The 13,319-nt window shown below is 50.6% G+C and overlaps 6 protein-coding genes across 6 annotated transcripts; 3 read left to right on the forward strand and 3 right to left on the reverse strand.

Moving 5' to 3' along the window:
* Positions 1 to 347: 347 nt before the first annotated feature.
* BC939DRAFT_450264 (endopeptidase) lies at positions 348 to 2,675 on the reverse strand. Its single transcript, XM_051555499.1, has 3 exons — positions 2,414 to 2,675; positions 2,059 to 2,257; positions 348 to 1,560 (listed from the first exon to the last, which is right to left on the reverse strand). The coding sequence occupies exons 1-3, from the start codon at positions 2,638 to 2,640 to the stop codon at positions 622 to 624; spliced, it is 1,365 nt and encodes a 454-aa protein (XP_051412705.1). The 5' UTR covers positions 2,641 to 2,675; the 3' UTR covers positions 348 to 621.
* Positions 2,676 to 3,030: 355 nt separating this feature from the next.
* BC939DRAFT_450266 (HAD-like domain-containing protein) lies at positions 3,031 to 4,502 on the reverse strand. Its single transcript, XM_051555500.1, has one exon. It carries the CDS (start codon positions 4,298 to 4,300, stop codon positions 3,224 to 3,226), a length of 1,077 nt encoding a protein of 358 aa, XP_051412706.1. The 5' UTR covers positions 4,301 to 4,502; the 3' UTR covers positions 3,031 to 3,223.
* A 738-nt stretch (positions 4,503 to 5,240) lies between these two features.
* Positions 5,241 to 7,547, forward strand: BC939DRAFT_450267 (uncharacterized protein). The gene has a single exon (XM_051555501.1). It carries the CDS (start codon positions 5,412 to 5,414, stop codon positions 7,278 to 7,280), a length of 1,869 nt encoding a protein of 622 aa, XP_051412707.1. The 5' UTR covers positions 5,241 to 5,411; the 3' UTR covers positions 7,281 to 7,547.
* A 13-nt stretch (positions 7,548 to 7,560) lies between these two features.
* On the reverse strand, positions 7,561 to 8,940 carry BC939DRAFT_502823 (uncharacterized protein; the record flags this gene model as incomplete). Its single annotated transcript, XM_051560329.1, has 3 exons — positions 7,561 to 8,281; positions 8,435 to 8,588; positions 8,709 to 8,940. 3 exons carry the CDS (start codon positions 8,938 to 8,940, stop codon positions 7,561 to 7,563), a joined length of 1,107 nt encoding a protein of 368 aa, XP_051412708.1.
* A 1,581-nt stretch (positions 8,941 to 10,521) lies between these two features.
* On the forward strand, positions 10,522 to 11,142 carry BC939DRAFT_143760 (uncharacterized protein). The gene has a single exon (XM_051550167.1). It carries the CDS (start codon positions 10,662 to 10,664, stop codon positions 10,986 to 10,988), a length of 327 nt encoding a protein of 108 aa, XP_051412709.1. The 5' UTR covers positions 10,522 to 10,661; the 3' UTR covers positions 10,989 to 11,142.
* Positions 11,143 to 11,296: 154 nt separating this feature from the next.
* Positions 11,297 to 12,655, forward strand: BC939DRAFT_476816 (aspartic peptidase domain-containing protein; the record flags this gene model as incomplete). The annotated part of the gene is made up of 1 exon (XM_051558621.1): positions 11,297 to 12,655. The coding sequence occupies one exon, from the start codon at positions 11,297 to 11,299 to the stop codon at positions 12,653 to 12,655; it is 1,359 nt and encodes a 452-aa protein (XP_051412710.1).
* Between the last annotated feature and the right edge of the window lie 664 nt (positions 12,656 to 13,319).

Here is a 13,319-nt window from a genome sequence, read left to right on the forward strand (position 1 = left end):
TTCTTTTACGTCTACGGCTAAGCGCCGGTCCAAACGAATTGACCCCAAATGGCATTGATGGAAATGAACGCTAGTTTTTTTTTTTTTTTTTCAAGAAAGCGGATATTATGACACGCGAGCTGTTCGTTGACTGGCTCTCGGAGCTAGACTAGGGCATATAACTTGTATGTCCAGGAAGAGACGAAAGATAGCTTTTTTTGCTGATCGACAGCGCACTAGGACATGGCTGGTACGGAAATTGGGGGCCCTCTCTCTCAACATTACCATCATCAGGCTACCCCTCTACTGCACGGAAAAATATGCAAGTTCCATAGACCTTCTAGACCCCCAACATTTGGTTCTCGTGCTTCGTTTTACAGCAGTTTATTTTTTTTATTTTTTATACATTTGTTATTAACAACATTTGCTAGTGTATAGTGTGGATCGAGCGTTAGATACAAAGGTGGGGGTGGTGTGTATAGGAATGGCCTCTCTCTCTCTCTCTGTCTCTCACAGCCATCATCGACTCCTGGATAAAGGTATAGAAAAAAAAGAGATTTTTTTTTTTTTTTTTTTTTCGTAGGGTCATATGGGTTTACCATGCGCCATTGAAAAAGCGCGTGCCCTCCATCCTCATATGATTTACTTGGCAGGAGCAAAGCCGACACGGTCCTTGCCAAGGTCGTAGACGCTGTAGTACTTGCGCAAGAAGACATCGCCGACGATCCAGAGGTCAGCGAGGGACTCAGGGAAGTCCATGCCCATGAATCCAGACACGCATGATCCTCCGGCATTGAGGATATAGTCGGATCCCTGCAACTTGTACTCCTTCTTTCCAAAGGTGAAGGCGAATTCGGGCAGGTCGGGGACGGCAGCGCAGTCGATGGTGTACTGTCCAGCATAGTTCTTGGTCGCGCCAATCTGCTTGTTGATCATGTCCGACAGAGCGGTCTCCAAGACGATCAAGGACGAGCCGGTGTCGATCACAGCGCCACCGCCGAGCTCGACGGTCTCGTCGCCCAGTCGGATCTTGTTCAGGTCAATCTCCCAGTAACCCTTGCGGCGCACGCTGTACCAGTCAAGGTCGCCCTCAAAGTGGTTGGCATCCACGCCACCGAGGGTCATCTGACCACCGGTGCTGCCATCAGCCTGGGCGAGATAGAATCCAAAGACGGGCTCGTCGACCAGCTTCTGGTTCACGAGGCTGTAGAATGGAGGGACGACGCCAAGGACGGAGATGGTGTCGTAGCCGAGACCAAAGATACCGTCAAACTTGCCAAAGGCGAAGGCAAGACCGGGCTCCTTGACGGACTCGCCAAAGTCCTGGTGCTTGATGACGACACCACCGACCTCGACATTGTCGTTGCTGATGATGCCCTCGAGCGATCCAGAGCCGTATTGAATGCCGAAAGCGGTGCCGTTGGCCTTGAAGGTCGAAGACTTGTTCGAGTCGAAGCGGCGGTGGAGGAAGCAGGCAATTGAGGTACAGTGGGTCGATGGGACCCAGAGGTTGGACGAACCGGTGTCGAAGACGACCGAGAAGGTCTGTGGGGGCGATCCAATGGAGATGTCACCGTAGTACTATGAGGCACGCGAAAGAAAGAAATGCCAAGCCAATCGAATGTTAGCCTGAGAAGAGATAATTCCATAAGCGGGAAGGATGCCCTGCCCTGGTGGGACATGCTGAATGACCAGGCAGTGACGACACCACACACAGCCAGGCCAGCAGCAGACTAGGCTCCTTTCAGGGTGAAAGTGTCGGTTGCAGCCCAAGAAATCAAGTCTTTTTCTTTCTTTCTTTCAAGGGACACACGTAATAGCAGGGGGAGGCGTTAGCGTGTATGCCTCCACTCTCTCCACAGGACAATGTTTACTGGCTGGAATGGAGGCGATAATGAGGGAGGGAGGGGGGGATACGCAACCCGTCTTGTATACTGCGCATGAATGTTCCCATGGATACAACATACATTCCATTTATCCGTTTTTCGAATGACCCCCAAGTGAACACAGAAAAACAACGAACCAAGGGGGGGGGAACTCCTTCACTCGTAACCCCCTCCATCTTCTTTTTTTTTTTACCTGGGCATTCATATAGTTGGAGAGGGGGACGCCGTACGATGGCTTGCCCTCAGCATCCAGACCGATGATCTGATTGGCCTGGTCCGTCTTCATTTTGCGCGCTGGCGAGCCAAAGTACTTCTGGGACAGGTACGAACCCGTCTCGGCGTAGGCCTGGAGCTTCTCAGCAGGGGTGATGTTGGCCTTCTTGAGCTGAATGCTAATAAATGAGGCAGAAGAAGAAGAAGAAGAAGGGTAAGTTTATCTAACCAGGTCGTGTTTCCTGCCTCTGCTCTCTCACTCCGCGCGACTTTATGTGAGTGAGTGAGCGAGGGTGTCTTTTGGAAGGGATAATTCGATAGACGGCTGTTTTTACCGAGTCATTTCAGCCTGGGAGGCAACAGCCAGGGACAAGAGTCCGGCGAGGAGGAAGGTGGTCTTCATGACTGGTGAATAGAATGTAGTTGCGGTGTTAACGAAGGAGGATGTTGATGGAATGAAATGAAAGAAGAGAGAGCGGAGGGAGGGGGAAAGAAAAATGGGAACAAAGGGAGCAAAGTTCGTTCGACCCTGGCCTGGGTTTGGGCTTCTTATGCTTTTCATACATCATCGAAAGACTATAGACTATATTACAACGCAAATATCTGCAATCCTGTCACGCTATGAGAGCATGCGGATGAACAGCGTGTGTTGCGTTTGCGGTTTTACGAGTCGGATACGCCCCCCCGGATAGACTATAGACTAACAGTATATGTGTATATCGCGATGATGATGACCATGGTGCCCCCCAACCCCTCCGACAACAACGCGGATAGGGTAAGTCATCACTTCACTCCCTGTCGACATCTCCAGATACAGATATCTCCCATCTCGAAAAGAAAAAAAAAAAAGCCTTGGTCAACAACAAACCCCCCAATGGCATAACCCATTCAGCTAAATTGATAAATTCTCTATGTATTGCTATGTTTGCAGCTATGAAGACTCGCACAAAATCCATGTAAAATAATTTTTATTCGTGAAGATATTTGAGATATGCTGATGGAGGAGTTTTTTTTTTCAGGAATGTGTATATAGTAAAAAGAACGCTTGCACGCAATAAAGAGGATATAGGATAAGATAGTAAGATAGTATGACACACAATGCTTGTAGGCATGCTTGCAAAGAACCCCAGCTGTCTTAATGGTCTCTATTGGGCAGCATCCGCATTTACCTTCGCCTTCTTTGCATTCACCCTCACCTTCATCTTCGTCTTTACCCGCTCCTCCCTCTGCTCCTTCTGCGGCGCTTCCAATCTTCCTTGTCTGTTTTCTTTCTTCTTCCGATGTTTCAGTCGCTTTCTTTTTAGTCTGGCCTCGAGCACCTCCGGTGACTCCACCAACACTACGCGTGGAGGAGCCTTCTCCTTGCGCCTGTCTTTCCTCAGCTTTCGCTTTAGCCTTTTTCTGACATCCCCTAGAGATCGGATTCCCTTCAAGAAAGATTTGCTCTGGAACTCTTCGCTTGTTGTATCGAAAGGATGTCTCCGAATGTACGCGCTTACGTTCTGCTGTCCGATTAGTCGCTGCAAATACTTCATAACTTTAACCAGCTCAATGTCGGTGCTCTCCAAGGATAGTTTCTTGTTGAAATCGCGTATCAGGACGCAATTGTAGGGCTGGAGCTGTGATTTGTGTGGTGAATCGTCAATGAGGACTGTGTTCGTCTGATCGTATTGGGTTCCGTATCTCTGTCCTGGCTGGAGCTCTTCCTCGGGTGCCTGTTCCCTTTCGGCCTCGATCTCCCTCCAAACGAACTCGAGATCCTTGAGGGTCAAGACCTTGCGATGGAAATCAACCGTGTCGAGTTGAAAGTGTTCTCGACTCCAGATACGGTCTAGTTTTGTCAGCTTATCAAGGAAACATGTTCCCAGCATTGTCCGGACACTGCTCTCGCGCGCACTTGACCATACCATCACTCGAAAATTGTCGAACAAAAAGTCCAAGAATTCTCTCAGAAACGGTCGTGGGGAGATGGTTCGCCTCGCGTTGTCTGATCGGTAGAGTAACGTCCCATTGAGGTCTAAGATGACGAGGATTTTGTGGTGGGATCCCCCTGTTTGTGCCGTGGGTTCTTCTTGGGCAATCTGTAGGTACGTCGGTGTAATGGGGCGGATTCCTGTAAGCGGAAGAAATGTGTAGTCTTCATGGTTGTAATAAACTGAGGTGGTATCGTTTTCGAGTGCGCCATCGGCGCTGCCGCCTGTGCTGTCGTTGTATGCGTCCATGTCCGAACCGGCAGTGCTGCTGCTTTCGTCAAAGGTGTTGTCGTCCGAGAGGAGATCAAAGGGTTGGTCCTACGATGAGATGATGCGAATGAGGATGTGGATCTCGCTGCCCTGTTGGACTTTTGGAAAAAGGCGGAGCTGCCTAAAGACTAAAAAAAAAAAATCTGCAGTAGAATAGACTCCCGCCTGTTGAACCCTAAACTCAATCGGCTATTTCTTTAAATGATCTTGGTGTTGGCCAACAATGGCCGTTGACAATGCGTTGGACATTTAGTAGTGCTGGAGCCATATTCAGCATACGGGGAGTGTAAGGTACTCACGGGAGCTCTTTATCAGGGGGTCAAGGCTATCTTTATAACCATGCTATCCCTTGGTCGCTCTGGTTGTTATTGACAACCGTGATTCTTCTAAAAAAAAATAAAAAAAAAAAGAAGCACGCCGCCAAAGCTCCAATGGACAGAGGATAGGAAGCGAGAGGAAGGATCCCGCTCTCGCACACATGCATGCATCACCTAATTCTGACGCCCTGTTTGTTGTCCTTTGTTCATCTCGTAATCCCCACCTTGGACCGACTGCTGTGTTCACACAAAGCAAGCTGCCCCTCTCTCTTTGCTCGTGCCTGAAGCAGTTGGCGTCCAGTGAAGTGTCATCTGAGCGTGCATGTACCTGAAGCAACCCCTAATTGCACTTGGCCTTTGTTTGTTACATGCTTTACGCTCTGACCGATGCTTGACCCCTGTCTGCTTACTCTGTCCTGCCATGCCCCATGCTCAGCTGCTCTCGTGCAATGACAACATGCCTCTACCTATGCTCATGCCAATGCCTACCCTCCATCGCGCGATTTGACACAGGGCTTTGATTCCGTATTCGTTCTCTCTCTGTCTCTCTGTTTTTTTGTTTTTTGTTTTTTTAACCTCCAAAAAAAAAAGTTCATTCTTCTTTTCTTTTCTCTTCTCTTCTCTTTTCTTTTCGCTTATTTACAACTTGTCCAGTCAAGTCATTCATTCACCTTCACCTTCTAATTTCCTCTGATACTCCTTTCACCACACAAGAAGCCCTTACGATACACGAATCCAGCCTGGACATCCCTCCGACAGAACCACGCCCCAGTATGACGACCCCTATCGAGATCCCTCAGTCAAGGATGCGGAGGTCCCATCCCAACAAGATCCACACCATCAACACGACCTCACACCTCTCAAAGTCCTCCCCCGCATTCTCATTTCTCAGTTCACCCCCACCAATGTCAGCACCCGTCTCTAACAGCCCCTTCAAAACCAACGTGGGCAGGAGCAGAAGTTCTAGTAGGAGCGGTGGTGTCGTCTTCAACACCCGCCCACGTGCAGCCTCGGAGGCCGCTCGCACAGCCATGGAGGCCATGATTCAGACTCGACTGGATATAATCACGAAACGACTTGATCGGTTCAACACTCAATCCCAAGAGATTCAAATCCAGACTGAACAACTCGCCAAATCTTTTCAAGAAAAGGCCAAGCGGCTATACAAGGTCGAGGACCACCTCCTGCGAGTCCAAGGCAAGCCCGGTCTGTCAGAGGCATACCTCGAGGATGGTCCCCGGAGGAGGAGGCTGACCAACGATTTGGACGAGCTGAGCATGGGTGTCAGGACACTGAGAAGGAAGTTCCAGGCTGCTAGCACCGCGGTATCCGCCATCAACTGGTTGAGCAACCTTAAAGACTCAGGGGAGCAGGGGTCTGCGCTAACGGATAAAAACACTGACCTGGCGGCAACAGATCATGGTCTAGAGAGCACGGCTCTCCATCCGTCCTCCTCACCCGCGCTAGGCGCCTTTGGCAAGAAGGAAGGTCAGGTGTTGCAGTACATTCTGACCGCCCAAGAACTCTTCTCGAACGACTCTTCATCAGAGGACGCAGCAGCACTCCCATCGTCAGGTCTGAATTCACCGCCTCTGACGCCCAGGGGCCCGCTCTTTGGATCTTCGCTCTTGTCCAAGGGTCTGGAGGACCATCATTACTCACACACTCATAAATCCCGACCACTGTCCATCATCCCAGACCTCGAAGACCTTGCGGAATCCCTTGAACAGCTCTCGTCCGCCATTCAGGAGTCAACAAACACGGAGGCATCGTCCGTGCAGCACAATAATGTCCGGGATACAGATGAGGAGCCTCGACCAGAGTTCATGCAGGTCTTTTCACCACCTTCGCCTGCCTCCCCAACAACAAGAACAACAACAGGAATATCAACAACAGCAACGACATCTGGACTGACTGAGCCGACCATGCAATGGCCTGCACGAGCAGAGACCGGAGGTGCATTTGCATTTAGTGAGCCCACCACAGGTACGGATGCTGAAAAGGCTGCAGTGGCGCAAAGACGAGAGCAGCAGGAGCATGAGGAACAACACGAGCTAGCAGACACAAGCCGAAATCGACAGCAGACACAACAACACCAACAACGGTCGGACAATAATGACGCGAATGAATCGGAGCAGCTCGACGCTGACACATCCAAGGAAGAGGCCAAGAACGGCACCAGCCTCCAAGAAGATCAGGCTGCTGCTACTGCTGCTCCAAAACATCCAGAACCGATCCTTTCGAGCTCCACAGCCGCAACGACAGAAATTCTTGATCAACAGCAGCGTTCAATTCAGGACGGTCCCTCCTCGACCGAAAACGATGGCACGCCCGAGGACAAGACCGATGGGTGGGTCCAAGCTCTTTGGCGTCTGTTAGTCCGGGCCGAGTACTTTCTACTGGGCACTGCAGTCTTGGGAGCAATGATGCCCGATAACCTGATTGCGCTCTGCGCAGGGTTCCTGTCCGCGACCATGTATGGGATCCTGGTGGTGCGCCATCGTCTGACGGCGAGCCCGGGCAAGGACGCGCCTCATCCGCCGAATGCGGCCTCTATCGCGGCAGGTCATAAGAAACGCGTTGCGGACGCTGTTGGTTCCAGATCTAAGGGCACAGCATCGACTCGACGGGCGAAGAATTGAGAGGCGACGGATGGATGGGTTGAATGAATGAATGAACGAACGAACGAACGGACGAGCGAACAAGGGCAAAGATGGCCTTTATGACACACCCACACCCACACCCTCCCACACATATACATACGCACGCTACGCACACTTCCAGTTTTGAATATGTACAGCAACCCTTCTATAACGTATCTACGCCCTCTCCGATTCTCTGTCAACTCGACGGAATGACAAAAAGAATACTTTTTGTAATAAATGACTTTATTTTTTTTTCTTTTCCATTTTTTTTTTTTTTTTATTCACCTCGGAAGAAGACAAGGTCCTCTCTAAGTGCTTCCAGCTCCCTCCTCAACACCCTAGATCGCTCTGCAGGATCCCTCAGGAGCCGACCCAGGTTCAACAGCCTCAGATTCGGCTCCATCGCCCACGCGGCCTCATTTAATCCATGCTGTCGTATCTCTTCTGATGGCTGACGATCCCCCACAGAACCATCATCACCCGTCCTACACGGGGCGACCCTAGATCTTCTTGGTCTTTCTGAACCACCGACAGATCCCTGTGGACGCGACTGCCCCAAAGATCCCGGGTTCGAGACCAAGGACGATGATGGTGATGATAGTGATGATGATAATGTTGATGAGGGAAGGCTCGCGTTCGGGAGGTGAGTAGCTTTGATCTGATGCAGCAGATAGATCAGTCGCTGTTCCCGTAATGACAGTTGTGTGGTCAGGAGCTTTGTCCGTCGGGTCATGGTCCGTTGCAGCTGTGTCTGTTGTTCGATCTGCTGCAGGGTCCAGTAGGTCCTGAGGGCGGTGAAGAATTGGATCCCGGAGAGGAAGAGCGTTGGTGCAAGTGGGAGTATCTGGAGCGCGATGGAGGAGTCATGGGGCAAGGTTAAAGTGTTATTTAGGGATTGATGGTGGTGATGGTGGTGGTGGTGACTGTGGTACGTGCTGCAGAGTTGTTTCCAAGGCGCAGTCGGGAGAAGATAACGCGCCATAGTTGCTGTGCCTAATCTATGTGTGCGTATATGTATGTGGGGAGGATGGGGGGAAGCAAAATTCGGTTAATCTCAGTCATGAAAAACTGCACAGAAAAAAAAAAGAACTCAAAAAAATAAAATAAAGAGAGAGAAATGGACAGAGGTGTTGCGAGCGAACAACACTTACAGAAGCGAAGCGAGCATGTTGCCCTTGAGAGTCCAAAAAGTACAGTCTTCACCCGCGGCCCTGACGTTCACTTGGGTCAACAATGTCTTTTGTAGACTCTTTTCCTGAGATAGTCGTAGTTCTCTGCATGCCTTGATCCACAGTTCCGCTTGGTCTAATGAATGAAGGTTAATATACATGTATAAAAATAATAATAAAAAAGTTTAAGGATAAGCATCGACGAAAAGAACTGGTGGTAAGACAGGAATGAGCATGCTATGCCTAATGGACATACCGATAGATATCTCATTTCCCACAGGACCCGGATTCTCAATGCTCGATCCCACTGGGGGTTGCTCTTGTTGTTGACTAGCTCCCTGCACTAAGGACATATGACCTTCTGTCGCCTGACAGCTCTCCAGATTTAGATTTGTCCCGTCCTGCTGCTGCTGCTGCTGCTGTAGTCCCTCGTCCCCCTTGCTCCATCCAATTGCTACACAATCCTGAGATAATGCTGCAGTCGTCATTCCTAATGATGCAGTCGTAGCATCTCTTCTCGTCCTTGTTCTTGTTCTTGTTCTTGTCCTTGCTGTCGTTGTTGCTGTTGTCGTTGTCGTTGCCGTTGTCCTCGTCTTTGCCCTGGAGAGAGAGCATCCTTGATGATTTCCCTGTCGATCCATGTTTGTTGCAGCAGGGGCCTCGGCGTTGCTGCTGCTATTACTGCTGGTATGGAGAGTGCGGTCCAACAGGTTGATCAACTCTGAGAAAAGGGCCTTGTCCGAGAGGGACTGGATAAAGAGATCGAGCTGGGATTGTTCCGAGAGTACGGCGTGTTGGTTGCGTTCGCGTTCTGCGTGTGCAAGGCTTCTGTTGCACAGGTAGACGTGTGCGGCCGCGGTGAGGCCCAGGCCCAATGGGATAGTGGGGAACGAAGAGGAGAACGCGCTCATGGGATAGGTTAAAAAAGAATGGAACACCCAAAATGTGAAGGGAGGAAAAAAAATAAAGTAGACGAAGGGAAAAAAAAAAAGTGATGGTTGATGGATGAGTAGAGGAATGGGATTGGATGAGTTGTCGAGGGATGGAATGAACAAAAGGGAATGGGATGCGCCCTTTGTCTTATGGCTCCTTCCGTGGGACACTTCCTCTTTCTCTCCCATCCCATCCTCAATTGGAGTTTTTTTTTTTCGCACGCGTCTGCAAGTGTTCAGTCTAGGCAACAGAGGGCTGGTCCCCCTAGGTTTACTCGGGTGGTGTTGCATATACCCCACACTTTCGCCAGATGACTTCATCCGCTAATCCAGAACGAGGTCGCACAAAGAGCATAAAAATGAACGCATTGGACAACCAGCGTCCCTTTGAGACCCATCCCAAGACAGGAGTAAGCAATAGAACATCATCATTATTCATTATTCACTATTCATTATTCGGGAATGGAGCACTCCCTCCCTTTGGTCACTGCTTTTCACGCCACCAACTTTTCATTTTAGGGATGGACCCACCCCACTCCACTCGCACGGACAATTTTTAAGGGTCAATTGAAGCTAGGGTCAATTGAAGCTGTCGATGGTCGATGAGGAATAAGCTGTCTTCCCCTCCGCCATTTTGCCTTTTGATTGTGGCTCTCCACATCCCTACTCCTGGACATCACTTTCAGCCTCAACTGGATCATGTGGGGGGACGGATATGGAGAGGCACTTGGGTGTTTGTTTGTATTGCAACGGCTATATAGGGGCTGGACAGATAGAGAACTAATAGGCGGTCATTATGATGCTGGGATGGATGCAACAAGTAGAGTCAGCCCTACACAACCACCCTGTGTACATACATGTGTGTGTGTGTGTGCCTGGACTATGGGCATGCCTTCTCCTCGATTTGGGTTAATTGACCACGGAATTACCTGCCCAGGACATGTATAAATAAGTGAGTGTAATAATGATGGACTAGATATTTTCCGATGGCTGTTCATGTCGGTTAAAATGCCATGGTGGTCTGACGCTGTGTAGAAAGCACGCTGCGAATAATATTGATGCCATGAACTCTTTTTTTTTTTTTTTTTCCTTTTTTTTGTTTAGTCTCATTATATGGACCCTTTTTTTCCTTTAAATGAGGATGGGCTGTTGTCTGGTAATGTTTCTGGAGAGACCACAGCCGATTGCTCTGTCAGTGAGGGGGGGGAGGGGATTTGAACCGACGTTATAGCCGCATTACGAAGGAATGGCCGACTACCGCACTTTTGCTGTGGTGGATGGGGATGGCCCGGAAGTCGTTTGTTCCGCTGGAAGATCTGTCAGGATCTCCATCTTCCCCTGTGGCAGCATGTTGCTGTGTGCACACATATAAAGAACCATGTCAGTGCTTTGTCATCCTCCATACTTCCTTGTTTCTCTCTCTTTCCTCACCTCCTCCTCTTCGCCTCGCTTTCATAGCCCTCTGCTCCCCTCTCACCTCCTGGCCCCAGCATCTGCCCATTGCCCCGCTTGGCTCTGCTGGTTGCTGCTCTCCCACCTGGACTGCTGCACTCACTCGGCTCACATCACATCCAGCGCTCTCGCCCGCTAGATCTGATATATAAAAATACCTATTTCCACCGCTCTTTTCTGGATTTAACAATTTAAAAAAAAGAAAAAAAAGACAAAAAGGCGGTGTCTCTCATTATCGTCGTTGTCGTCGTCGTCGTCTAATCCGCCTCCGTCTACTGGCGTGCCACAACAGTCTGTCTCACAGAGGGTTTCTCCTTCTTCTCCTTTTATCTCTCCCACATCTCCCCCCCTCCCTCCTCTCTCTCCACCACACCTGGACCCCGCCGGACCTTTCTCCCTCCATCCTTCTATCCTGAACACCCCCCTCCTCCCCGAGATCCACCCAACACCATCCCCAGCCATGGACTCCCTCCCGTGGCACTCCTCTCGGAAGACTAGCACCAGCAGCAGCCTCCTCCTCCTCCTCCTCGTCCTCCACACCGTCCTCCTCTCCTCCTCATCCCCCACCGCACACGCTGCCTCCTATGAGGTCATCGTCTCCAAACCCGTCCCCGCCGCCACCACCAGCGGAGCCTATAGTCACCTCTTCCAGTCCAAATACCTCGGCAACTCCATCGTTACCAATGCCAAGAACCTCGGATACACAGGCACCATCATCCTCGGCAACCCTGCACAGTCCTTCCAGGTCGTCTTCGACACCGGCTCCGACATGATCGTCATCACCTCCGACCAGTGCCAGGGTACACACTGCAACGATATGCCACATTACACCTGCAACTCCTGTACAAAGACTCCTTATTCCTACAACATCACCTACGGTGACGGCACCTGGGGCGCTGGTCCAATCGTCGCGGACACGGTCGCCATCGGAGGACTCGTCATCCAGAACCAGCAAATCCTCGATGTCACCAAGAGCGCCCTCGACCTGTCCTCCTACGGAAAGGGTATCGCTGGTCTGGTCGGACTCATGCCCAGCTCCCCGGTCTTGCACTCTGTCCCACCACTCCAAACCATCTATCAGGCAAAACTCCTTGACATGGACGTCTTCTCAGTCTACCTGAGTCCCTCCCTCAAGGCCAACCAGGGAGGCTCGTTCCTCTTTGGCGGTATCGACAGCACAAAGTACCAAGGATCGCTCAATTATGTACCCATCTCTACAGGATCCGGCACCAGCCAAGGAATGTGGTACATCGATGCGGATGCCGCCTACACAGGATCCGTAGTGGTCTCGGGGTACACCAAGTCGCCCTGGCTGTTCGACACCGGCACGTCCTTCATTGCCGTACCCACCTCATTCGCCCAAAACTTCCATGCCAACATCCCCGGAGCAGCGTACTCGGCAGCGGATCAGCTCTACACGGTGCCCTGCAACGGCACAGCGACCTTTGGACTGTCCTTCAACGGCGTCAAGTATGAGGTACCCTATCTGGACTTTATTGCGAGTGGAGGCACAGGATCCTGTGTTTCGCTTGTCATGCCCCTGGGCAACTACGAGATGTTTATCCTCGGGGACCCCTTCCTGAGACAAGTCTACGTCGTCTACGACTTTACTGCGGGCGCCACCAGAATCGGACTCGCACCCGTCAGCGCCACGAACACCTCCTTGGGTACCGAGGGCTTGTCCGGCAGCCCTGTTGCGGGCGGCTCCACCATCACCCCCTTGGTACCGAGCAGTGCGTTTAATGGAAAGGATGTGTCGTTCAGGACACTGGCAACGTCCATGGCCCTGGCCCTGGTTGCGATGATGCTGGTTGTATAGCAAAGGCCATAAACTTGTAGTTTTTTTTTTTTTAATTATTTTTTCCCCTCACCTCCTCCCATTTTGCCATCTAAACGCATTTATTTTAAAATAAAATTCCATGTATCATGACGAACCCCCCATGCCATGCGCCTTTTATTTACCCATGCGAAGAAGAGATGCATTACGCTTGTCGATGACAGGTGGCGCCCCCTTCCCCCCCTTCATCTTATTTCTTTGGGTTAAACGTGGAACGTGCTACCTGTGTTAATCTCGTAGCGCAAGTTGCATTGCCCCATTCTCGTGTTCCAAACTGTCAAACTGTCTAATTATCTTCCTTGAGCCCCCTCTTCCTCCTCCTTCTCCTCCTGGATTAAATTCCCTCATTGGTCCTGCGGTGCTTTACTTGCATTCCTTTTGAAATAACGCCGAATAAATAATTGAGCTCTTTTTCTGCTGCTCCCCCAAACAGACACAACTTTTTTAATTCTTGAAGAAGGGAGGGGGGGACATCTGCTTAGCCTCTCTGTAGACTCCTTAAGACAACCACTCATCTGGCAGAGAGAAAGAGAGAGAGAAAGAGTCCAGCACCTTGTCTCCGCCGATGGCCCGCCTTGTCCCACTTTCCCAATTTAAACCCTGGTTTTACACACACACACACAGAGAGAGAGAGAAAGAGAGAGAG

The sequence above is a fragment of the Gamsiella multidivaricata genome, assembly GCF_025024155.1.
Source record: "Gamsiella multidivaricata strain RSA 2152 chromosome Unknown BC939scaffold_29, whole genome shotgun sequence".
Taxonomy (NCBI): domain Eukaryota; kingdom Fungi; phylum Mortierellomycota; class Mortierellomycetes; order Mortierellales; family Mortierellaceae; genus Gamsiella; species Gamsiella multidivaricata.

Excerpts from the sequence above, each read along its gene's own strand:
- BC939DRAFT_450266 (XM_051555500.1), bottom strand. The coding sequence starts at position 4,300 with ATGGACGCATACAACGACAGCACAGGCGGCAGCGCCGATGGCGCACTC.
- BC939DRAFT_450264 (XM_051555499.1), bottom strand. The coding sequence starts at position 2,640 with ATGAAAAGCATAAGAAGCCCAAACCCAGGCCAGGGTCGAACGAACTTT. Across the intron at positions 2,258-2,413 it reads TCCCAGGCTGAAATGACTCG|CATTCAGCTCAAGAAGGCCA; the intron begins GTAAAAACAGCC and ends CTCATTTATTAG. Across the intron at positions 1,561-2,058 it reads CCAACTATATGAATGCCCAG|TACTACGGTGACATCTCCAT; the intron begins GTAAAAAAAAAA and ends CGTGCCTCATAG.
- BC939DRAFT_143760 (XM_051550167.1), top strand. The coding sequence starts at position 10,662 with ATGGGGATGGCCCGGAAGTCGTTTGTTCCGCTGGAAGATCTGTCAGGA.
- BC939DRAFT_450267 (XM_051555501.1), top strand. The coding sequence starts at position 5,412 with ATGACGACCCCTATCGAGATCCCTCAGTCAAGGATGCGGAGGTCCCAT.